Raw genomic sequence first — 24,659 nt, 5'->3', positions numbered from 1 at the left:
TGTAGCCCCACTTTCTATAATAGAAAAGCTGGGACGCAGAGAGAGTACCAAGGACCAGAGCATTAGTAGAAGAACCAACACAGAACCAAGGAGCCTGAGCACAGAGCCCCAGGATCAGGGAGCCACTGGCTGCAAGTTGCTGGGAAGGAGGTGAGACAAGGTTTGCTGAGAAACTCAACTGGGCAAGAGCTTCCGAGGGGCCTGAGTGGGAGTGAGAGCCCAGGCTCTGCACCTGCCCCTGTCATTTGCTGGGTGACCTTGGGGGAAGTCCTTTTCCCTCTCTGAGCCTCAGCATCCTCATCCTCATCTTTCAGGGAAGGGGGCAGAGAGGGACAGCATGCTTTGTGAGATCTCTTTTTGCCCTGAACATTCTGTTCCCTCCGATGCTGCAGAGGGAGCCAGCATACAGGGCAGGGCTGCAGCTTAAGGCCATTCATGGGGTGAAAATCTAGTCTTCACTTCCCGACTCTCCATTTCCTCACTCTTCCCCACCCCCATCCTGCCACTTGGGGCCTGTAATCAATGAGTCGTAAAATGAGAAAGTATCGGGAACTAGCAAAGCATGGAGAGCAGCTGGGGCAGCCTTGGCGCTGCGTGTGACGGACTGCTAGCCCTGCGCCTGGGCCAGCCTCTCACGCCCGACTCAGGCCAGCAGGCCAGCAGTGATGCACCCAGCCTGGGCCAGCTGGAGATCAGAATGGGGAGGCCTATTTTCAACGAGTCCAAAAGCCTCACCTTAAAACAAGTAATGAAATCTATGGGTATTGACCAGGAAGGATGCATCGGGATGTACGGCTGTACCATAAAAGCAGGTTACATGATCTCGGATATAAAGTGATCTCTTTGTTATTATGTAGAAGTGTTTGTGCACACAGGAAAATACGGGCTGAGAGACTCCAAACTGTGAATAGCAGTTATCTCTAGGAATAAAATCTTTTAGAGGGGAAACATTCACTTTCTATTTTATATACTTTCCTCTGATAGGCTCTTAAAGCAAGATTTTATAATTTAAAAAAACGAAGATAATTTAATAATAAAGATATTTCCCACTGTGGTGGGAGAAGCCTTGCAGAAACATGCATGGGCTAATAAAAACACTCCATGTCTTTGCTTCAGGCTGGAATTATATCAACCTAGGGTAGGAAGGCCAGTGGACTCCTGCTAATCCAGAGCACTAGATCCAAAATAAAGCACAAAGAGTTTGATTTTTTTTTCCAAAGAGCAGATGAGAAATCCCTTTATGAGACTGGTGTGTAAGGTCAAATCTGTCAAAAGATACAATTCTTAAGGCAAAGGGGGGAGTAACTGTAAAAAGAGGACCTTGGTGTCCACAGCCTAATCCTGGACTTGCAGTTGGATGTTGTGAGCCAGGGTTGGGGCAGTCAGGATTGAGGGCCACTCCCCCCGGTGCCTCACAAAGCTTGAGAACAAAGCCAAATAAGCACTGTGGTCCAATCACTCTCCCCCGAAGGGGGAGCTTCCGTCCAACCAGCCCACGGCCACTCTGGCCTGCAGGAGCCTTTTGGAATGACTCTCCAGGATCCCTTGGCTCCCTGCCATCCAGCTTTCTCTGGCAACCAAACCCAGAACACATGGGCATCTCCCTGAGCCAAGAACCCAAGTTCAAGCACACTGTGAAATAGTGGAAGGTAGTAAAGGGACTGGAGGTTTTCAACTACATCAGGATGGATATTTGAGGGAGGAGAGGATGGAGGGACTGGGAATGGGGTAGGAGAGTCATGGAAAGTCATTCTGGCTGAGGAATTCCAACACTTCGCAGATGACCAACTCTATTTCCCCCTCCTAAGCAGTCAGCACAGAGGCTGAAAGATGCATTTAGACACAAGTTTATTGGCAGAGCTACGGCGGAGTCCTCCCTTTCTCAGGGAGAGCTGAGGACACAGCACCAACAGAGGGATGGACAGACAGACCCTCAGACGGACACATGGATGGTGCAGACTCATAGAGACCACAGCACAGCCATAGAGGCACAGAGACACACAGGCCACAGCACCAAGAAATGCACACACACAGGCACAGACACAAAACCACAGGGCTAGAACACATGGACAAAGTGCGGGCTTTGGGGCTCCTGCATAGACAGAGCGAGGGCCACACGGGGAGGGGGCCCCTGCTGACCTCCCCCAGGCACAGGCACACCAACAGCACACAGACAGGCAGATGCCCCCAGCCAGCCAGCCACAGAGACAAATGAACTGCCTGGAAAGAAGGCTGGGGGCTCCCCAGACCGTGGGGAATGGGGACCACAGGACTTCTACACATCCCCACTGCACTGATTTCCCTGTTTGGCCTGACTCCGGCCCCACTCCCCACACACACTTTGGTCTTGCCCACTGGGGCTGAGGGGTTGACAGGTGGAAGCGAGGAGAGAGGAAGGGGCATGGGCCCAACTCCATTACTTGTCCATGAGCAGGGAGGCAGGTGCTGAGAGTCCAGGGCTGAGTCTGGGCCTGGCACTGGAGTGGGGATGGGGCTGGGCCTCAGGCTTGGGGAGGCTCCCGGCAGCGCAGGCACTGGGCCATCTCGGGCTGGTACTGCTCGACCTGCAGGGTACAGCTGGAGAATCCAAACCGGGAGTGGAGCCGGGATGTGGCTTCAGCCAGGACAGCTTCAGGGTCAGCCGTGGAGTCTGCGGGGGAGTGATAAGAAGAAGCAGGTTCCCAGGGGAGTCGGGAAGCAGGCGGGGTCCAGATAAGGACGAGTGAAGGGGGACCCAGGGGTTTGCAGGGCATGAAAGCCGGATTGAACGAAGAGCTTTATTTTCTTTCTGTATTATATGAACAGTATATAACGGTCCAAGAAAAGGTTGAAGAGACTCAGCCCTAATCAGGCTAACACACTAAACTGTTCTTATTTTTCTATTCTCTTCTGCTCTTTGAGTATCAATACACAGCTGTGTGTTTCAGCAGCCATACCCCTGATTTTCCAGGACAATCCAGATGTTAAATATTCTGTCCCATTGTCCCTCTAGAGTTATCATCAAATATTCTACAAAGCATAATATTTTTGGCATCCAAATTGCATGTCTCTGATTGCTTCTTGCATCTGGAAGAAACTCAAAAATCCTTTGTCAGCTTGTGAGTCACCATATATATTTTAAATAGTTGAATCATAATGTAGCTATAATTTTATATTCAGCTTTTTTCTCTTAGCATTATACCATAAACATTTTTCCTAGTTGCCATACAGTCTTCATAATCATCATTTTTAATAGTTACAAGATGCTGCACCAAGTGGAGGAGCCATAATTTGCCTAATTTTGCCCCATCACCAGACCTGTAGGTACTAGTGACGTTTTAGAGGGTTGCTGGTTCCCTGCGCCCCTTCAGAGAGGGTGAAACCTCTCCCAGAATACCCTGTCCAGGGCTCCTTGCCTCCAACATGCATGAGAGAGAGAGATACAAGAGACAGAGACAGAGATTAAGAAAGGTGGAGAGATGAAAACAATCCCAGTAATTCAGACCATGTTACTATGTTTGAAGGGGGGAAGGGGAAGGGAAAAATGTTCCTAGGAAATCACTGGCTGGGGCCAGTGCAGACTCACCAATGGCCAGGTGTGCGGAGGCAACGTGATAAGTAAGCGTAAGGGACCACAGGTGCAGCTCATGGGTTGCCCGGACTCCTGGCACTGACAACAGGGAATCCCGCACGGACTCAAACCCCACACTTCGGGGGGTACCTGCAAGCAGCACCGCCACGACTTACTGCAAGGGCCACTCCTGCCCGGAGGCCAGGACCCCACCTGCCCCATCCTATACCGCTCTCGCTATTGATGCCCCCATCCCTGAATCCTCCTTCCAGCAACAAGCCTTCTTCTCACACTCTCTTCAGAGAAAAGAGGGGTGCCTACTGCTGGAGTGAGGTCAGAGAGGGCCCCGGGGGTGGGGAGAAGTGGTATCTGATTCACCTTCCATGAGGACACGGAGAACATCTCGGAGGGTGGGAGCCGTGGATCCAAGGGCACAGATGGAGAAAAGGAAGGTGCTGATGGGGTCAGCTGCCTTGTATTGAGGCTGTAGAGAAAGAAAGCCCTAAGCCTGGGAATCGGGGACTTTCAGAGGAAGGTCTAGGGGCATCCTGGACAAACAGGCCCTGAGAGGCCCCTGAGGACCCTGCTTGGGAATGGTAAAGGGACCATAACCCTGGGCCAGGAGTCCTGGGGAGCAGGAAGCTGGAGTGGGAGGAGGAAGGCTGGGGATCCGGGAAAGGAGGGCCGGGGTGTAGAGTTGGGGGAGAAAGGCTGGGGTAGGCTTGCACAGACGGTACCTTGAAGTAGATGAGGACGGAGGCAGCCAGCACCCCAAGGCTCTGCAGGAGGTCCCCCAGCACATGCACAAAGGCTGCCCGGACGCTGGTGTTCCCCAGGGGCAGAGTCTCCCCGGGCCCTTCCTCCAGCGGCGCATACTCTGCCCCTCTAGACCCGTGGCTGTGGGGGGGGCCAGCCTGGTGCAGCACAAAGGCCATTCTGAGGGGGAAGCAGAGCAGCTCAGCCCAGGCCGCCTGCTCACAGCCTCCTCTGCCTGTTTCCACGCCTCCTCCTCTGCCTGTTTCCACGCCTCCTCCTCTCACCTACCCAGGAGCCCTTTCTCCACCTATTTTCTCCCTATTTTCCCAGCCCTAGGAAAAAGCTAATACTGCCCAAGAGAGACAAATAGTGCAACACGGGGGCATGAATACTGGACTTGGTGCCAGAGATGTGAGTTCAGATCCTGGCCCTGCTGCTGAAATAGCTGTCTGCCCTGGGGAAGTCACCTGGTCACCTCTCAGGATCTATGTCATTAACTACGTACTAGGAGTGATAGTACCTACCTCGTGGAGTGGTTGCGAGTTTTAAATGAGACAATACTGATGACAGCCCCAGCACCATGGCCTTCAATAAAGTTCTGCTGACTCTGAATTTTAGGCCTCTACCCCAGTCCCTTCTCAGGCACCCCTCAGGGCAGACAGATGAGAACTGTGTGTGCGTGCTGCAGGTGTGTCGGGAGGGGAGAGCCAGCTCTCCCACCCTGGAGGAGGACCCCTCGCCCTGAATCCCACATGGTGCCTGCTCCACACTGGAACGTACAGCAGATTGGCACAGACTGCGATGCTGGCGGTCAGCAGCATGGCACCCCCCTCGATGTGGTAGTCGCTGTGCAGCAGGCGGATGAAGGCCAGGTACAGAAGGATGCCAGTGACCATCCAAAGGGAGACCACAGAGGCCAAAGCCCCCAAAGTCTCTGTAGGGGGAGACAAGCCATCAGAGACCTGCCCAGGACCCTGAGAGGCACCAAGACTGGAGGGTCATCAGGCCACTGGAAGATTGGAAGGGCCTTACCTGAGCGGTGCCAGCCAAAGGTCATGGTGCGGGTGGCCGGACGGGTAGAGAGCCAGAGAGAGAAGAGGCTGCCCATCATGCTGCCCACGTCTGCCAACAGGTGGGCGGCATCAGTCATGATGGCCAGGCTGTGGGCCAAATACCCACCTGCAAGGGCAAAGAGAGGTACACTCTGGTCCATTCAGCAAATATGCAGCGTGTGTAGAGGCTCGGAAAAGAGGTCGAGGGGACATATGCCAAAATGTGAACTACAACTTTTCTCCGGTAATGGAATTACATGGAGTTTCCATTGTCTTCTTTTCACTTATTCACATTTTCTAGTGTTTTTATAACATATTTTCATAACAGGAAAGTAGGGTTGTTTAAAAGACCAGTTACTACTGAGAAGCCAGCCCTGGCCCCAGACCTTGCTCTGAATCCCACTGGTACTGTCCCCTCACCCTGAGTCCTGGGCACTCAGCTCCCCCATCCCAGCCACCCCCATCTTCTCTGCACCTCTACCCAGGAACATCCCTGGGACTCTGGGTGGAAAGTGGCCTAGGCAGGAGTCTGGAGGATGAGGTTGGAGGAGCTGCTGTCCAACTTACCCACCACCTCCCCGGCCATGAAGATGCAGCACACAGCACAGGCGGCACACAGCTGCCTCTGCGCCTGCAGCCTCTCAGGGGTGAGACCCGGCTGTGGCTGGGGGTCCCTGTGGCAGTGGTGGAAGGACATCTCCACAGGTTTGGGCTCTTCAGGGAGGGCCTCTGAGGGCTCTGTGAAGAGACTGAAGCAGGCAACACATTTGAACCTGGGGCCTGGTTCACAGGCAAACCTGCTCCTCACTCCCAGGTCCTGGGTCCCCCAGACTGGCTTCATCCTATGTCCCACCTCTTGCTCCCTCCCCAGGCCTGATCAAACCCAGGAGCTATGTTGACAGAGGGCCACATGAGAGAGAGGGGCTAAATGGACAGCTCAGATCCCAGCCCTCCTTTTCCTTTCATATACAGAGCCATAGAATTTCACAGAACCCGTGGAAATCACCTTAGTCTACCGCTTATTAAAGAATTAGAAGTATAAGGCTCAGAGAGGGAGAGGACCTATAGAGGCCACACAGCTAGTTAGTGGTCGAACTGAGGTTAGACTCCAGCCAAATGAATTCATGATAGGCATCACAGGAATACAAAATGAGCAGGATACCCTTTCTGATCTCTTGGAGCCTTTGGTGAATAAGACAAACGTGAACCTAAATACCATCGGATGTAGCAGAAGTTAGCTATTGCCTGAGAGCAGTTAAAACAAAGTGCTACCAGGGCTCAGATAGAAGAATAATGCTGCCTCTAATGAGGAAATCAAGAAAACAACTGAAGGAGGCACCTGAGAAGGGCCTGGAAGGATGGGAAGGATTTTGATAAAGGGGAGGTACACATGCCAGGCGAAGGCACTATGAAGGGGAGGTGGTGTGAAAGTGTGGGGTGGGGCTCAGCACGTGGTCCTAACCTCAGTGCCCCCTCCCAGACCTATCTCCAAGTGCCTTCATTCACAGGTCCTTCACATTCCCTCTCTAGACATGCAGCTGAATGTGGCCCTTTAAGAGAAGAGTAGAATGTTGAGACCCCAAAAGTCTGAATTTCCTGGCACAGAGAACTAGTGTCCAGATTCCAATGCTGGGTTGTCATGGGGAGGAGAGAATGCAGACTGCTGTGGCTGGGGATGGTAGCAATAGGAGCACCAGATTTGGAGTCTGCCATGTGTTAGCTGGACCTTAGTCTGACCATAAGCACCCAGCAGAAGCCACCTTAACTGCAATAACATAAAACTACCTTGACAAATGAACAGGGTTAGGGGCCTCACCTGGGGATGCTAGAGGCTAAGCTCAGGCTGGCTGAGTTTTAGGTCCATTATGGCCTAATTCTCACCCCTACTACTGCCCAACCTGAACCCCAGCAAGAACAGAATCTTCTACAGCATAAAGGACCTAAATAGAAAAGTACAGTCCTAGAAATACTCACAAGGGTGTGACAAGAATACCCTTTAGAGAAAATTAAGGCTCCATATAGAAATGTGATCACAGCAGTAAAGTGGGGAGGGGTGCCTGGGGCCTTCTGGCTGAGGAAAGCTCTGCCAAGTGAATGAATTCAGGTGAAAGGTGGGCAGGGGCACATTTGGGGCTTCTGGGGAAAATTCATGTGCTAGCAGGTAGGTAAATTTCTTGGAATTCCCTTTCAAGACTTAGAATCTGGATGTGTATGATTCCAGGTGTGTTTCCAGAAGAGATGGGACATGAGGGTGGCTTTGAAACCCATCCTTATTCTTCAATGAGCTGTATCAGGCAGTGTACACATACTGAAGCTTAGTCTAGTGGGAGAGACAGATGTGTCACAAATGACTTACTCTGCAAGGAGAAGCTGGGACGAGGAGGGCTATGAACAAAGGACTTTGGAGCACAAGGGAGGAGTGACCAACTCTAAAGGGGATGAGGAGAACTTCACAGAGGGAGCGATGTTTAAGATAAGACCTAGGTGGAGAAGGGGGCTCCAGACGCATGAATGCCAATGATAAGATAAGCAGCTTGGAGTTTAAGTGTGAGAAACCAGAAGAAGGTCTGAGGGCTGAAGAGGAAAGTGATGGGCTCACATGAACATAAAGGGAGATACAATGATTCATCTTTCTTGCGCCCTGGGACAGATGACCTTGCTAATGTACTAGTCTGGGAGGAAAAGAGGAGAGGAGATGGAAGTGTTGAGAACAGACCAGGCCATAGGCTCCCTCCACAGAATTTTAGAGGAGGGGCAGGTAGGTAGGGAAGAATCTGTTCCAGAAAATACTGCAGGATTTGGTGACTAATGGTCATATGAGAATGAAGATAAGCTGGGAGTCAGAGATGCCGGTCTGAAGAGCAAACAGATGTGGGTAGCTTTGGGGCAGTGGGCAAGATGCTTTTCCAGGCCCTGTAAGACACAGTGCAGCCAGGCATCAAGGTAGCCAGCCATCAACAGGCTGCTCCCTTTTGTTCTGCATTAACTGGGCACTAAAGAAGCCTCATTGTGGATGTGTGGGTGTGTTGTGTGAATGGTGGGGGGGGGACGACTACCTGCTGTTTAGAGAGAAGGAAAGACAGTTTTCTGGCCCTCTAAAACCCCTGACAAACAAACAACAAATAATACTGAGCAGGGAAGAAGGGAGATGCAGAATGGGGAGACTGGCCAGAAGCAGAGTTTAAAAGGTATGTGAAGAGATGCCAAGGCCAGGGCTGGAGCCCCCACAGCTGCTGGCGTCTGCAGTCCTCCGCAGGAAGGAGTGAGACGGGTAGTCTTCCCTCCCTTCTGCTCACCCACTCCCCACCCACCCAGGCTTACGGCCCCCACTCAGGGAAAGCGAGAAACACATAGGCACCACATCAGAAACAAAGGGAAAGGGGTTGGGACGAAAAAGGAAAACTGGGAGAGATGAGGAAAGAGAAAAAGCTGGAGACCCTGTCAAATTCCTGAGATAAACGGACAGTGGGCCAACAGACAAAATGGCTAGAGGAGGTGGCCAGGGAGGGCCTGGCGCGGCCGCTCAGAGGGACAAGGCGGACAGAGCCGGCGGGCGCCCGGCGCGGGAGGCCGGCGGGATGCGGAGGCGGTTCTCCGGCCGCCCCCGGCCCTCTGTCCCGACTGCTCTGCGCGCCTCATTTCACACCTCGCCGCCCCCGGCCCCGTCTGTGCAGAGCCGGGAATACCCCCACCGCCCAGACCGCACCTGCTCCTTCCTTGCCGCCCCCTCGCTTCCCCGCGGCCACCTGCCCCCTAGAAGCCCGGAAGACCCGCCGCGGAGCCTGGGCCCATCCTGGGCCCGGGTGCCCACAGCTGGCCTCTGGATAGGGCCGGGGGCCTGCAGTTGGGGCCCCGAAGCCTGGGCGGTGAGGTGCTCCCATCGTCAGGGCCTCAGGGCAATGCGTACATCGGGGCACCTGGCGCAGACTTCGGCCCGACGGAGGGACAGTAGCTCGCCTGGAAGTCTGATGCGGCGGGGACAGCGGAGGGGTCGGGAAGCTTGTGGAGCCGGCCGGGGAGCTGTTTCGCGGGACCGGGAGAAATAGGGTGGCCGGGAGGAGGCAGAGCAGACTGTTGAGCGGTGGGGGTCCGGGCTGGCTGAGCTGACCGGGGGCGTCTCTGTGGGCCGAAGGGGACAGAGCCCAGCGCCACAAAGCCGAGGGGGTCGCGGGGCGCTGGGGCCGCCTGCCGGGGCCGCGCCGAAAGAGACAACGAAATGGACGGAAGACAGGAGGGTGGCGCCCCCAGGCCAAGGGCCGGCCCAGGTCTGTCCTACCTCTTCAAACGCAGGCCGCCACCGGCGCCGCCGCGGTCCCGGGGGTTCACCAGGCGAGTGGTCTCCGATCCCCCAGTGGTGGCAGAGGGTTCCATTTCCCCCAGGCCCCGACCGTCTAGACCCCACAGATGGAGGGAGAGGAGGGGCCAGCCCCGCGCCAAGTCCGAGTGGCCAGTCGACCCCTGGAATCCCCGCAGGGCCGCGGGGCCACCAGAGTGGAGGGAACTGCGGCGACTGTGGCGCGGGTAGTACGAACTGCAGATCCCGCGGCCGCTGGAGCCCCGCCCCGAGTGGGGCGAGCTCCCCAAGCCCCGCCTCCACGCTCCTCGGCCTCACCCCCCCACGCCTAAGCCCCTTCCCCGGAGCCTCGCCTTCCTGGCCAAAGCCCCATTTCCTGGTGCCAGAGTCAAGATGGGGTGGCAGGAGCCCTTAGCGCCCCGGCTGGATTCTGGAGAACTCTAGATATCCACAGCCCCACCCCTAGGCGGTCTAGCCCCGCCCATAAAAGCCCCGCCTACCGGTTCCAAGCCGAGCTCCTCAAGCCTAGGAACCTCCTGACCAATCTTCGCCAAAGGGACACCGCCCCGTGCACGTCCACACCGGAGCGTCCCCCCGCCACCTGTCACTCGTGGCCCCAGCCCCTCACACGGAGACAGAAACAGGTGTGGAGGAGAGTACCACAAAGAATGTGGGCAAGCAGTGTGACACATCCAGGAGAACCACAGGGACTCCCGCCAGAAACCCCTCTGTGAAGGATGTGGGGTCGGAATTCGCGAGCAAAATCTGCTGCCGAGTACTTTACCACTCATTATTATTTATTTATATAGAGACATGGAGTGACAAAAGGTTCCTGCTCTCCTTCGATCCATCATTATCCCTATTTTTTGGATGAGTAAACTGAGTTCCAGAAGAAGAAGGGTCCAGGGTCGTGCGGCCAGTAAGTAAAGTGCTGGAACTGGAATTGTATCCTCTCTCTCCCTCCCCGGTTCAGGGCGCCGCACTGGAGAGAGTGCGCGCCTTAGTTTTGTCACTGAGAAGCTGGGGCAGCCTGAGGGAAGAGCGGCGCCACCTCTCTGGAGTCACAAGCCCCAAGTTCATGGAGGGAGGCTGCAGTCAGCTTGTCGGCAGGTGATTCCTTACCTCCAAACCTGTAGCACCTTCCCGGGTATTACCTGATTTTGCCTTGTTCTAAGAAAGCCCCCAGGGGCAGGAGTGACTTAGAGCAAAGTCGGTGGCTGAGCCTGGAATCGAAGCTTCAAATGCTCAATGTTCTCTGCCTCTCACACCTGCCGCCAGTGTAGGATGAAAAGAGGGTGGTGATTGGATTGTGCACTTCAAGCTGTGACACTCTGTGAAGAGGAGGGTCCGTAGGAGGAGGGGAAATAGTGAGCATGGATGGGAAAGCTTGGAGGGTGGGAGTGATTAGTGAGCCAAGGCAAGAAACCCAACAGCCCCACCCTTCAGAATACCCTGAGTTTCAGAATACCCTTCAGAATGAATTTAGGGTTCTGGTGATAGACATCTACCCCCAACATTGTTTTTCCAAACAGAGACTGAGTGTGCACTTCCAAAAACAAACAAAAAAACTGGAGAACGCGCCAATTAGAGTTGTTGGAAGTGATGGGGTTAACCCGGGAGAGCTTCGCGGAGGAGGTAAGGCTTGAACGGATTAGGCAAGCTGGGCGGCGGGCTGGCTGTTCTGGCGGGGGAGAGTGCGGCTGATGCCAAGGTTTGCGGGCGGCGTGTGCTAAGGGATCGTTCTGCGCGGGGTAGCGGTGCGGAACGGAAGAACGAAAGGGTCTGCGCGCGCCCTCGGCGCCGCGCCTCCACCCACGCCCTGCTCGGAGCCGACTCCAGCCTCTTCTCCGCACGCTCCCCACAACTCCCCGCCCAAGGCCTAGCCCCAAGTCCACGTGGGGCTAGAGAGAGAGGATGAGGGGGTGGCTTTCGTCCTCCAACCTCCTCTAGTGGCTTGGGGCCTCAGCTCTTTCCTTGGGTTTTAGGGTGACAAACTGAAGCGGCGAGAGGGGAAGCCACTAGCCGGGCTAAGGTCACCTTGTTGGTCCGTCTCAGAGCCGGGGTGGAATTCATGTCCCCGCTCGCCGATGCCAGGGCCTGGGTCACGTCCTGCCTGGTGCCGTCGGTTTTCGAAGCTCCGCACCGGGCCTGAGGCTTTGCCAGTTCTGAGAGCTTTGGAGCTGGGACTCGAGGGCCACCACTCAATCCAGGGCTCGATGCGGTAGCCTCGCCCGAAGCCGCCCGGGCGGGCGACCTCGAAAATGGGCAGAAACTGCGGGGCCCTATGCGGGAAAGGAGCTTCTAGGCACGCCTCAGCCGATGACGACAACAGGGGACGTGATAATAACAACAATGGCTTCCTCCGGGATTTCCCTTCCTTGGCAGCCGGTGGCGCACGGGCGGCAGCGCCGGGTGCCCGAGAGGGGGCGCAGACGCTGGCACGTGCTGCCCCGCCACCACCCCTGGGCAGAGAGTGAGAAAGCAGGGAAGGGAAACGGGCGTCGGAGCAGGTAGATAAAAAGGGCTGCCGTTTGCCTCGGTTCCCTGGCCTTGGAACGTGCTGAGAGCACTGGCGAGAATACCAACAGTTCCTTTTGCTTGGAAATTAATGCAAGAAAAGCCTGGCAGTGAAACAGACAGACTGCACCTGTTTCTCAAAGAACCATCAAGTGGCCCTAAGAAAATCTTTGCAAAGGGTCCTCTTGAATGCCAGGTCTGAGGAAGGCATTCTGCACCTGATAGGAGCCAGGAAAATTGTGCAGATGTTAAAAGGGCAGCTTAGGGCTGGTGCTCTATATGGAACTCTAGTCTTCTAAGAACAATTCATTCAACATTTACTGAGCTCTTATTTCCTGCCACGCACCTTGCTATCCTAGCTGGGGATTCCTGGTGCATAAGATAGATGTGTTCTCTCCCCTCCTGGCTTTAACTTCATTGCAAGAAATTTCTATTCTGCAGTTTTGGGTTAATGGTTTACCCACATGCTCCTTTCTCAGATACCAATTTTCCCTAAGGTGAGTCCCTGGGCCCCTCTTAGTCCCAAAGGTGTTATGGAGGCAGGAAGCCCTGGATGTTCCTGGGAGGACAGGTCAGTGCCAGCTTCCAGAGCAGAGGGTGACAGAGCAGGTTGGAAAGGGGCTTCAGAGGGACCCAGGCTCAACAAATACATATTTGGAGAGAAGGAAAGCAAAGCCCAGTGGTGATTTAGGCTGGGCTGGAGATCTCAGGCAAGATTTGGGATCCAAGCATGTGGGCAAGGGTTAACACTTAAAAGGTCCAAGCAAGGCTGAAGGGTACATGCAGAGGTGTTAACCACAGAAAACCTTTCCTGACTTCCCCCAGGCTGAGTTACGTGCTTCTCCTCGGTGCTCTCAAGACCCGCTGTGCTTAGGTGATGGTAGCACTCACCACTCTGTAACAAAATTGTTTGCTTGTCAGTCTCCTCACTAGAGTACAAGCTCCCTGAAGACATATGTTGTCTTTCTCACCACTGTGTCACCAGTACCCTGTGGTTCCTGATACAAAGTCCTTGATAATCCTCGATAAAGCCATCCCAGAAAGGAGGAGCTGATTGTCAGAGTGGAAGCAGGATGGAGGAAGTAGTATTTTAGTCAAAGTTAGAAAGGATGAGGGAGGGCTGCAGTTTAAATGTCACCTCCCCAGGGAAGCCTTCCCTGACCCCCTAAACCAGGCTAGTGCATGATATACATTCTCATTGCACACTTCTTTATCTTCCTCAGCACTTAACATACTGTAATTGAATTGCTATTTACAATAGCCAGGACATGGAAACAACCTAAATGTCCACGGACAGGTGAATGGAAAAAGAAAATGTGGTAAATATACACAATGGAATACTACTCAGCCATAAAAAAGAATAAAATAATGCCATTTGCAGCAACATGGATGGACCTGGAGATTGTCATTCTAAGTGAAGTAAGCCAGAAAAAGAAAGAAAAATGCCATATGATATTGCTTATATGTGGAATCTTAAAAAAAGGACACAATGAACTTCTCTACAAAACAGAAACAGACTCACAGACATAGAGAACAAATTTATGGTTACCAGGGGGTAAAGGGGATGGGAAGGGATAAATTGGGAGTTTGAGATTTGCAGATACTAACTACTATATATAAAACAGATAAACAAGTTTATACTGTATAGCACAGGGAACTATATTCACTATCTTGTGGTAACCTATAATGAAAAAGAATATGAAAAGGAATATATGTATGTATATATATAACTGAAACATTATGCTGTACACCAGAAATTGACACAACATTGTAGACTGACTAGACTTCAATTAAAAAAGAATGCAAAAAAAAGGATGCAAATTTTAAAAATTGCTACTTGGGGATTCTTTGTTTCTTCACTTGGCTTCCAGGATACCATAATCTGGTTTTCCTCCTATTTCACTGACTGCTTATTTTCAGTTTCCTTTTTTGGTTCCTCCTCATCTGCCCCATGTTTTAATGCTGGCATAGTCCAGGACTCAGGCACCCTCTTCTCTCACCTTTCTACACTCACTCCCATGGAGATATCATCCAGTCTCAAGGCTCTAAGTACTATCTGGAAACGGCAGAAAGCAATGATTGTTGAAGCTGGGTGATGAGTACGTGGGGGATCATTGGACTATTCAGTTTTTGTATGTGTATGAAATTTTCTATTAAAAGGAAACTAAAAAAATTAATGGCATCTTAGATGACAGTGATTCCCAGATCTCTCACTTGAACTCCAAATTTGTATACCCAAGTATCAGTTTGACCTCTCCTCTTTAATGTCTACTAGGCATCTCAAGCTTCATCTAAAACTAAGCTCCTGATTGTCACCTCCATCCCAAAACTCCTCTTCCAGCAGTCCTCCCACGTCAGAACATGGTAACTATATCCTTCCATTTGCTCAGACTAGAGACCTCAGCATCATCCTTGACTTCTCTATTTTTACCCCACATCCAGCCTGTCAGCAAATCCTGCTCCCACCTTTGTCCAGCCCCTGTCGTCTGCCTTCTTGATTATTGCAGTAGCCTCCTAGGTTGTCTTCCTTTTTCTACACTTGCTGCACTATAGTCTATCCTCAATCCAGGCTAGGCAACTAGGCCAGATCTCATCACTCCCCATCTCAGTATCAGCCAAAGTCCTTCCACGGGCCTGCAAAGTCTAATGCAACCCAGCCCCTTCTGATCTCACTTCACACTCCTCCCACCTCAGTCCCCAGCCACTCTGGCCTTTAGGTGTCCTGCAACACACCAGGTATGCTCCCACCCCAGGGCCTTTGCATTTACTCATTTCTTCACCTATAATACACTTTGCCAGATGTCTTCACGACTCACCTGAGGACCTGCTTCAGGTCTCAACTCAAATAGCACCTTCTCTGGTGGTGGGCCCTCTCTGCTTATCCTTTTAAAAATGGCAGTCTTCTCTTAAAAATTTTCCATCTCCATCTCCTGCTTTATGTTTCTCCATAGCAATTTTTATCACCTAATGTACTGTATATTTTACTTATTTTATTTACTATCTGTGTCCTCTCACAAAAAAGCTCCATGATAGCAGAAATTTTTGTCTATTTTTTATGCTGCTATATCCCCAGCACCTAGAACAGTGCCTGGCACATGCTAGCACCTGACGATATTAATGAATGTCTGTCTTCCACATTTAAGCTATCATCTATGAGAGTCAATTGTCATTGTATCCAAGATACCAGGCATATAGCAATGCTTAATAGATATCTGTTGAATAAGTGAATAGATTAAAAGGATAATTCATGAGGGAAAATGGTGCAAGGGCAATGGTATAGAGGTGAGAAAGAACAGGAAAACTTAGAAGGGAAAAAAAAGACTGATCATTATGGAAGATTTACTGGATGGCAATAGGAGACAATGTGTTTGGAGGTATGAAGTTGTAGAGTTCATTGCCAGATTTAAAGGGTTGTTTTGCATCCTGCAGGCTATGAGCAAAGAAGTGGGAATGATGGGAACATTGCTGTATGAATACTGATCTGGCAGCAGTATCCAGGATGAGACGGGCAGTTAAGCAAGCATCATGAAAATCTTTTTAACTGAGGTGCTTCAAGGCCATGGGAGCTGAAAAGAAGGGACAAGTGAAACAGTAATTTTGAGAAAAGAAATTAATAAGACTTTCTGGCCTGAATTTGGGGGAAATAACGAGTCCAAAGCCCACTGATGTTGGGCTTTTGAGCAGCACTACCTTGGAAACAGTCATAACATTAATGTACATAGAGAAAGCAAGGGATACAACCAGTTTGCGGGCAAGGTCATGAGCCTGGTTTTGAGGTACTGGGAGACTGGCATATGGATGACACTAAACTGAGCTAAAGCAGAGTTGTGCCAGCTGAAGCCTTGCCTATAGGCTGCGTCTCTGAAGTAGAGAGGAGACAGCAGAAGCTTAAAGACCAACTCATAGAAGAATATCCACAATCAGGAAGTGAAAGGGAGAGGAGCCAGCAAGGGGCACAGGAAACTTACCAGAGATGGAGGAGGAGAATCAGAACAATGCAGAGCCACAGACTTGAAAAGATGTAAAACTGGTGGAGCTGAACAGAAAGGAGAGAAGTGATTTAAGGCCCAAAGTCTCCTCCCAAAACATAGCCTGTTATTTTCACTTCATTTAGTCATACTGCCTAAAATTCTGCCAGTTATTCCTTTTGTGTAAGAATTAAAAGGGTGAGGTATTAATAGTCATTCTCACTATAAGCTGAATTACGGTGTTTTAATCAGACTGCTTTCCACCTAACCCTTAGGGATGAGATCATTTTATGGAGGTTAATCTTTTTTATTAGAAATGTTGAAAGGAGAGGACGTGAGGAAGGTAATTTTGGAGTTCTGCTGCTCAGAGAACACTGTGGGTGGTATTATGGGTAGCCAGAGGGCAGCATGAGGGCACTGGGTAGAGGAATGAGATAATGGGGTTCTAAGAGGCTCATGAAAGGATGTAGAAAGGGGATAGAAGGATTCCAATGACAATTTCCAAATCTTCTTAGAGGGAGGATCCTGATTTACCCCTTCTTTCCAGAGACAGGATGGAAAGCAATTTTTCTCTTCACTAAATTGGGAGGAGACAGGACAGAAAGAGTGATGACAATGGTGATTATGATGACATAGCACTTATCACGTACCAAGCACTGTTCAAATTAAACATTTCATCCTCCTAACAACCCTAAGAGGCAGAGCCTATTATCTCCATTTTACAGATAAGGCAGGTGTGCCCTGTTAGGTCTGCAGAGTCTGGGGTCGCAGGGCAGAGAGGCTAGGAGTATAGAGCCGCCTCTCTAGCTGGAAGCCCGCCACCTCCCACCACGAGACGTCTGCCCTGGGGAGGACGGGCCAACAAACTGGGCCGGAGGTGTTTTTAGTCACGTGTAGTATGTATGCCTTCAACTGAGGCAAGGGAAAGCAGGACATTACCTGACATCACCAAGAAAGGAGGTGAATATCAACTACAGCTTTGGTCTGTCTCTACACCTAGATTTTAAAATGGGAAGGGAGCTGGTGTGTATAAGGAGCAGTCAGGGTATAGACACTGAACCTGGAGTCAGAAGACTTAAGTCTAGACCCTACTGGCTGACCTTGGGCAGGTTAATCCTTCTCTCTGGGTCACACTTTTCCCAATTACAAAATGAAGACACTGGATAAGAGTGAAGTCTCTGAGGTCCCTTCCAGCTCAAAAACTGTACAATTCTAGAACCTGGTAGTTGGGTATGACAAATTATGATCCCTCTCTCCCACTGCATATGTTTGAGAGCATGATATTTTGGGTATAAATATGCCAATGTCTGCTGTCTGTATGTGTATATTCCAGTTATATGACTAAAACTTTAGTTGTTTGTGGGTAAATAAGGGATGCTTCTTGGTTTTCTCTAGGAGAGACCAAATGGCTCTGTGAGGTGGTAAACACTGAGATCACTGACTTAAGGTATGGCGGGAGGGCAAATGATTCCAGAAAAGATTTTAGTCTGTAATCATTCTTTAGCATGGTTATTTTCATTTTTTCCCATTATTTTCACAACCAAATTTAATTTAATCTTGACCTCAACCCTGTGAAATGACACAGGATTTTACAGAAGAGGGAAAAGAGACTCAGAGATTAAGTGACTTGTCTAAGATCACACAGCCTGTTAAAACCCAGAGCTGAAACTAAGAACTAGGGCTTCCACCTCCTGGCTTGTGTACTCTTCCCAGTTCTGTGCTAGGTGTCAGAAGAGAACTTGTGCATAGAAAATGGAGTCAAAAGGGGTCTGTTTCTAGGTGAAGGCCAAGTGGAGGGCCTCTGCCAGAGGAAGCCAGGCCGACCTGCCTGCTCTGTTCCCATCTCCGCAACCTGCTGGCTGCCCTGCCATTTGTTTCAGAGCAGAGGCTCAGAAGACTCAAAGATAATGGCTATTTCAAGAGCCACGAACTATGATTAGAATTAATTAGAATGTCAGAGGGCAGCGATAAGAAGTAATAGCATTCTGGAGCCTCTGGCAAGATGTGAAAGATGTTTACTAACTCTTCTCAGAAACTAATTTGCCCTCTCTTCGTTTTTGGCTCACTTCTATAAAGCAGGGATGTGATCACACCACCTTCCAGGGTTGTGGTGAGGATCGAAGGAGACATTTAGGTTAAAGTGCTTCTGAAACAGTACATACACAAAAGTGTGCTTGTTGATTAAACCAACCAACATTTATTGAGTACCTACACTATTGCAGGAACTGTGTTAGGAACTGGAGGAAAACTAAGACAAACAAGACACAAGGAGCTCAGAATTGCCATTACTATCTCCCCTAGCGCCTTCTGTCTTCTTGGCCCCTTGTGTCTCTTCTTGTCTAGGACCGCATGAGGAAAGAGGGGCTCTGTAGTCCTGTCCAATGCCCCAGCGAAGTGCTTCTGTCCCAGGGAATCGTTGTTACGGCGCAAACACTGGGCCTCCATTGGACCAGCAGAGGGCTCCCTCTGCTATAGCTCACACAGCAAATCATTAATTCACTTCCTGTGAGCCAGGCATGGTTCTCCATGCTGGAGGTACAATGGCAAACAAACATACAGGGTCCCTGCCCTCATGGAGTTGACTGTCTACTGGTGAAGGCAGACCTGAAACAAATCAACATGCATATATATATATATATATATATATATATATATATATATATGTATATATATATTCACAAATCATGGTGAGGGTGTTAGGAGATGGGGAGAGAGGAGTAGAACTCAATTTAGAAAGACATTCTGACACAAAACTGAGAGCCACATAGATGAGAAGTTGGCCACGCCAGTAGCCTGGGGAGGGGTCTTCCAGGCAGAGGAGTGATAGGGAACATGGTGTCTTCAGAGAACTGACAGAGAAGCAGTGCAGCAGAGACCAGAGCAAGCAAGACAGCAGTACTCAATAAAGCTGGAGTGAGAGGACCACGCTGGGCCTGCAGACTGAGCTAAGGAGCTCACTGTACGTGTGCTACACTTCCCATGCCTTCTGCTCTCTTCCCAGGGCTAGTGAAGAAATGACTCAGGGTGTTCTGCTAGTTCTGTCATTCCACAATGGTGACAAAAGGCTGGAGGTCAGTTAGAGAAATCTGGCCTAGTACAAACCATCAAAAAATTGTCAGCTTTAGCTCCTTTAGATGACAAACCTCACAACTCATCTAACCCAGAACCTATGAACTGGATGAGTGATGCCACCGATTTTCATCCCCAACCCTATACTGATCACAGATCTACGGACATAAACCAACACAGTGGTCACTGTACCTGTTGCACATGGACTCCTCAGTTAGTTTGCTCAGATGGTTCACATCTTTGGGGTGCAGTATTGATTTACAACCAAAAACCTAGAAGGGGAGGTAAATGTGCACAAGTAACTGTAATAAAGGGAAGAGATAATAAAAGCCACAAGAGGAGTAACAGAGTGAGGACGAAACAATAAAGCTCTTTCAATTGCATGTTATAGGAGACACTGAGTGCTTCTTTGTGAAGAAAACCAACATCATGAAGTGGTAAATTGTAAGTGGTGCAAACCTCCTGTAGGAGATCACAGGGGGTGAGGCCAAGTAGAGGTAGGTGCGCTCATTCCCTGTAGGTGGCATGTAAATTGGTTAGGGAGGCCAACTGGTACTTTTGCTAACTTTTCTTTCTAGAAAGTTAGCAATATGGATTAAAAGCCTCAAAAAAATTCGCTTTGACCCTGTAATTCCATTTCCAGGAATCTACCCTAAAGGAAAAAAAAAGATTTATTTAAAGATTAATATACAAGAATTTTCATAATAAGGTCGTTACACTATCAAATGATAGAAACAACTATCCAATCTGGATTATATAATTACATTATGGTACATCCTCACAATGAAATCATATTCAAAGGAAGCTTCTGAAGAACAGTAATGACGATTGGAAACGCTCAAGAGATTTTAAGGTAACATATAAAGAAACTAATAACTACAGTATGTAATTATTAGGATAAATGCTTTTACAGAGCAAGGTGGGAACAACTGAGGGAATGAAGGAAAGATTTCTAGGAATACTGACATATGATGCAGGTCTTAAAGCATGGTTAGGAGTTTGCAGGCGGAAGGGAAAAGAGGACCAAGTGGAGACACCTAAATGCTGAAAAAGAAGACTGGGGAGAGAATATACCTCTTGAGAAAGGTTTGCAGCAACCATACCTCTTACACAGCCACGGTCTGCAAGCGCTGTTATCTTTCCGTAAGTGAGTGGATGAACCCTGACCCTAATCAGGATGAGTCCTCTCCTACCGGAGAAGGGATATCCCCGGGAGGCTACACCCCAGGGTGTAGGAACCAACGCTTCGCAGCCCTTAGCGGCTGGAGTCAGGTAGATCCCTACGCTCATGCGTGCCCCGAGTGAAATAAGTCCCAGGGCCCATGTAGCCTCACCTCCCAAACCTTCCGGCAGCGCCAAAAAGCGACCTGGAGTGGCGACACAGTGCGCAAGCGCAGCCGGCCGCTGGACCACGGGCCGTGTGAAGTTTGGCACCTTGATGGAGGTTGTCTGAGGCTTCTGAGGCTGAAGAGAACGACTTCGAGGTAGACGCCAGGCTGGGTGGAGGCTCCACACAGAGCCAGAGGGACCTGGGGAACTAGAGCATTCCCTTCTGAGCTTGTTGGCTTGATTCTCCGAGGTCACAGCCTCTCAAGCTCTCCCCAACTCTCTGGGGTCCACTCGCAGTTCCCTCTTTGGTCTGCCCCACAGCTCCCGTTTTCCACTTCCTCCTTTATCCCTTGTCTCATCCCTCTGTTCTCCCCGAGGGGCTGGGGTGGGATGGTTTGAGGGGGGACTAGGAGGAAGAAAGTCTCTGGTCTAGTGCAGGCACTGCTTTCTGGCCTGGCTTTTGGACATCTGACTTCTTTAGACGGCTCAGGATTTGGTCTGACTTGTTTCTTCCTTGGAAATTGAGGACCTCCCGAATTCTTGACCCAGTCTATAAAGAGGCTGGGGCCCTGCTGGACTTTCAAACCCAGCAAGGAACCAGAACAAGCTCTGGGCTGTTTATTCAAGGTACTAATAGCTCTGGACAAGATCAGTCTTTTCCCAGGGTTTAGACCTCCCCTTGCTTCCCTTCTGTAGAATATGGGATGTCTGGAGGTCTGTGTATCTGAAGGACACTAGGACATGTGAGGAGAAGATGTTTCCTCTTTAAAATCTGAATTTGAATGTCTTTTCTGGTCACCAGCACTCTCCTGCTAGTCACAGGTCTCACTCACTGTTGTCTTATACTTGTCCACTGTAGTCACTTATCTGCCCAGCCCCTGAAGGTGGTGAGTTTCCAGTCAGTGGAAGTTCATTTCTCTGCGGCCCCACCTGTGGAAGTTCTCACAGATGCTTCTTCTGTTCTGACCCAGATCATGACTCATGTGGACGAAGCAGCCCGCCGATTGTCCAAATCTGGGTCAACTCTCTACGCAGTGCTGGAGCTTAAGAAGGGCGCCTCACCTGAAGACGTCAAAAAGGCCTACAGGTTCAGACCCAGCCCTTTATTAAACCCTGGAATTCTCCCCCTTAAGCCCTTTTCCTTTCTCTTGCTTTCTGACCCATTTTTAAATCCCCAGGCCTTCACTTTGGGGCCAGATGGGGTCAGCATCCTCTTCAGTGTGACATGGGAAGGAATTGAGGCTTGGGCTGCTTGCCTCCATCCTTGGTACCATATCTCATGCATTCTTTTTTCACTATCTAGAGACCTATCCCTGTCATTCATCCTAACCCTCCCTCCCCAGCCATTCCCCCCATGCTCTCCTCATTCTCCTTTTGCTTGGGTAGGAGACTGGCTTTGAAGTATCATCCAGACAAGAATCCAGGGGACCCTCAAGCAGCAGAAATATTCAAAGAGATCAACACAGCCCACTCCGTACTGAGTGACCCTAAGAAGCGGAAAATTTACGATCGGCATGGCTCATTGGGAATATATATCTATGACCACTTTGGCGAAGAAGGCGTCACGTACTATTTTACGATGAATAGTTGTTGGTTCAAGGTACACAATTCCTCCTAGTCTCTTAAGAATAGGGAAGGAGGGGTGAGCCTACTCTCCTGGGACAGCTAATCCTCCTCTCCTAGGATAAATGCTTCTGTGGTCTCATATACCAGGGGCTGGAAGATTGCGGGATGAGAGTTTGAATGGAAATACGGAACTGCTGGCCAGAAGCCGTTCTTTCCTACCTTTTAGACGCTTGTCATCCTGTGTGCTCTGCTCACCTGTTGCTGCTGCTGCTGCTGCTGCTGCTTTTGCTGTGGAGCACTTAAGCCACCACCCGAGGAAGCAGCTAAGAAAAAATATGAGCCGAACGTCCAGTATCAACCTCCAAGTTCAGGTGAGAACCATAAAAAGGGACGGGGGTAAGAGCTGGATTAGGGATGGAAGAAATGGTTGGGGGTGAAACTGTGACTTCCCAAATATGGGAGTCTCAAGTCAGTATTGGGGCAAAGTGAGGAGGGAGAAGGGGATACCCTTGGTTTCTGAGGGACTTATGCCACAAACTGGCAGCTTGAGTGTAGCGTTGGCTTCTCCTGACTGTTAAGCTGGTTGAATGGAGTGGGTGTTAAGGTAAGGAATGGGGTGGGAGACTATGCCTCGAAAAGGCAGTAGTTGAAGACAAATTCATTGCATTTACTCAAGAGAAAGATAATGTCTGAGATTATCCCCTAAAGTGTCGGTTGACTGAAGTTCACACCAATGCTACCTACTGACATGAATGCATAACTTCAAGTAACTGTTTTCTCACCCGCAGGCTAAAACATTCTTACTTAAATTGTTTATATATGTTTTTCAATTCCATCATAGGACACAGATTTAGAAGAGGGGAAGATACTTCTAGTGAAGATTAAAAAAAGATGAAGAAGAGTGAGGTAAGAAAACTGAAATACTGCAATAACTAAACGGTAAGATAAGAATAGACACTAATTTCAGGTGAGGCATTAGTGGAAAAGTTTATATCCTTTTAGTATGGGTTTCAGGTGTTTATATTTTTACCTATAGGGGATTTGCTTTAAATTCTGGGTGATCATTTATTCTGGTTTAATAAGATGCCAACTTCTTTTACTCTTAGGTGCTGACCTAGTGAGGGCGTCTTCTGCTGCCCAGTCCACTGGAGCCGCTGAAGAGAGGAGCACGTAGCCCTGACCTGACGTTGACCCTGATTTTCTCCTCTTCTTGTAAGAATCCCATCTTCAGAAACATTGATGGCATCCATCCCAGTGAGGATGACATCTTTGTTCTTGATGGTATCATTGACCCTGGCCACACAGGGTCACCCAGCTACTCTTCTTTTTAGCTCCAGTCCCAACTTTAATCTGTTAGAGAACAGCCCTCCTATCCCTACCCTTGTGAGGTTTTAGGCAGTAGTGACAGTCATTTCCTGAGCATTATTTTTCCTGTGCCTTCTTTGGGATTTGAGCCACTGTCACCTGGTAGGGCCGGCCCCTTACAGTATCTCCATCAAGATCCTGATAACCAAGCATGATAGATCCTATCCCAGATGTGCTGTACCAGCTAACCCTCCTCTGTTGCCACTCTGTGTACCGAGAACTCTTAGTGTCAGCCCCATTCCTAAGCACGCACACCTTTCTGGGGCTGGTCTCAGCTTCTCCTGGTGCCCGTGCACATTGCCAGCCTCATTCCATGCCACCATGAGACAACTCAGGAAAAGTATCAATGCATCTGAGGCTTTGGGGTACTTATCCCACCTTTGGATTCTTCCCAGACTGCAGCTACCAGCACAGCACCCATTAGCATGGGGCCTGCGGGTTGACCGAAGTCCACACATCAGAGCCTGCCCACCTCCATCCTTTTTACGCAGGCTGATCACTGTATGTTTTGTTCGTAAAGCAGGGGCATGCAACATGTGATAGGGTAAAGACTGAGCTTTTATAGACCCTTTCTCCACGTGTGCCTCTTCACACTGTCTGTTTGGTATCCTCATCACACTGTTTCCCGTCTACGCAGGGTCAGAGCCTAGTACCTCCTCAACTTACCTCTCCTGACTTGGAGAAGGGCTAAGCGATGCCAGTAAATAAAAGAACTTTTGTCCAGTCCCAGTGCATATGTTGGGTGCCCCCCAAAACAAATTGTGCTGGGGTAGAGAAGAAGTCCTGTAGGAGAAAAAGAGAGAGGACTGGTGCTCGCATCTGAGACCAGGCTGCCTTGGAGAGCGGGAGTCCAGGACAACTGTGGAGCTGGGGCAGAGGCTTCCCAGAGCCTTGTGATTATGACTTTGTCACTGCTCTAAAATTTCCCTGGAGACCCAATTCCCCTGGTGCCCAAAATAGGTCCCTTAGCATTCAGGTCCTTTCTGCCCAGCTCAGCTTCTCTTGATTTCCTAACAAATTTCATGTCCTTGGAGTGGCTCCAGTGACGTGTTCATGGACCAGAGTCCCACACTTCCTCAGGGGCATGCTCATGGGGTCCTTCCAGGCCCTGGCACACCTGCCGGCTGTAGCCTCCTGGGCTTCATTTCCTAGGAGGACAGAAGGAAGGTCTGAGCAAGAACAAATATGGACTG

The 24,659-nt window shown here is 50.2% G+C and overlaps 2 protein-coding genes and 1 long non-coding RNA gene across 13 annotated transcripts; 2 read left to right on the top strand and 1 right to left on the bottom strand.

Moving 5' to 3' along the window:
• Positions 1 to 1,831: 1,831 nt before the first annotated feature.
• On the bottom strand, positions 1,832 to 20,481 carry SLC30A3 (solute carrier family 30 member 3). Of its 11 annotated transcripts, XM_072938025.1 has the most exons (10): positions 20,310 to 20,481; positions 19,399 to 19,478; positions 16,138 to 16,205; positions 5,926 to 6,107; positions 5,339 to 5,485; positions 5,087 to 5,240; positions 4,288 to 4,486; positions 3,929 to 4,034; positions 3,566 to 3,700; positions 1,832 to 2,650 (listed from the first exon to the last, which is right to left on the bottom strand). In XM_072938025.1, the coding sequence occupies exons 4-10, from the start codon at positions 6,053 to 6,055 to the stop codon at positions 2,502 to 2,504; spliced, it is 1,020 nt and encodes a 339-aa protein (XP_072794126.1). In that variant the 5' UTR covers positions 6,056 to 6,107; positions 16,138 to 16,205; positions 19,399 to 19,478; positions 20,310 to 20,481; the 3' UTR covers positions 1,832 to 2,501. The 11 variants fall into 11 exon arrangements, with proteins under 11 accessions (XP_072794126.1, XP_072794121.1, XP_072794123.1 ...); XM_072938020.1 differs by lacking the exon at positions 16,138 to 16,205 and having other exon boundaries at positions 20,281 to 20,481; XM_072938022.1 differs by lacking the exon at positions 16,138 to 16,205.
• LOC140685759 (uncharacterized) lies at positions 10,206 to 15,932 on the top strand. The gene is made up of 4 exons (XR_012059156.1): positions 10,206 to 10,296; positions 10,462 to 10,571; positions 11,185 to 11,287; positions 15,599 to 15,932. It is a non-coding gene; the product is annotated as an uncharacterized lncRNA (long non-coding RNA).
• Positions 20,143 to 24,189, top strand: DNAJC5G (DnaJ heat shock protein family (Hsp40) member C5 gamma). The gene is made up of 7 exons (XM_072938030.1): positions 20,143 to 20,349; positions 20,560 to 20,690; positions 21,507 to 21,622; positions 21,922 to 22,135; positions 22,328 to 22,472; positions 22,943 to 23,007; positions 23,208 to 24,189. The coding sequence occupies exons 3-6, from the start codon at positions 21,510 to 21,512 to the stop codon at positions 22,984 to 22,986; spliced, it is 516 nt and encodes a 171-aa protein (XP_072794131.1). The 5' UTR covers positions 20,143 to 20,349; positions 20,560 to 20,690; positions 21,507 to 21,509; the 3' UTR covers positions 22,987 to 23,007; positions 23,208 to 24,189.
• The last annotated feature ends 470 nt before the right edge of the window (positions 24,190 to 24,659 follow it).

This window comes from Vicugna pacos, chromosome 15 (genome assembly GCF_048564905.1).
Source record: "Vicugna pacos chromosome 15, VicPac4, whole genome shotgun sequence".
Lineage (NCBI taxonomy): Eukaryota > Metazoa > Chordata > Mammalia > Artiodactyla > Camelidae > Vicugna > Vicugna pacos.
The sequence above is the reverse complement of the archived record's forward strand: the minus strand, read 5'-3'. Positions and strand labels throughout refer to the sequence as shown.

Excerpts from the sequence above, each read along its gene's own strand:
- SLC30A3 (XM_072938020.1), bottom strand. The coding sequence starts at position 20,307 with ATGGTTGCTGCAAACCTTTCTCAAGAG. Across the intron at positions 4,487-5,086 it reads GCAGTCTGTGCCAATCTGCT|AATGGCCTTTGTGCTGCACC; the intron begins GTACGTTCCAGT and ends CTTCCCCCTCAG. Across the intron at positions 4,035-4,287 it reads CCGTCCTCATCTACTTCAAG|CCTCAATACAAGGCAGCTGA; the intron begins GTACCGTCTGTG and ends CTTTCTCTACAG.
- DNAJC5G (XM_072938030.1), top strand. The coding sequence starts at position 21,510 with ATGACTCATGTGGACGAAGCAGCCCGCCGATTGTCCAAATCTGGGTCA. Across the intron at positions 21,623-21,921 it reads GACGTCAAAAAGGCCTACAG|GAGACTGGCTTTGAAGTATC; the intron begins GTTCAGACCCAG and ends TTGCTTGGGTAG. Across the intron at positions 22,136-22,327 it reads TGAATAGTTGTTGGTTCAAG|ACGCTTGTCATCCTGTGTGC; the intron begins GTACACAATTCC and ends CCTACCTTTTAG.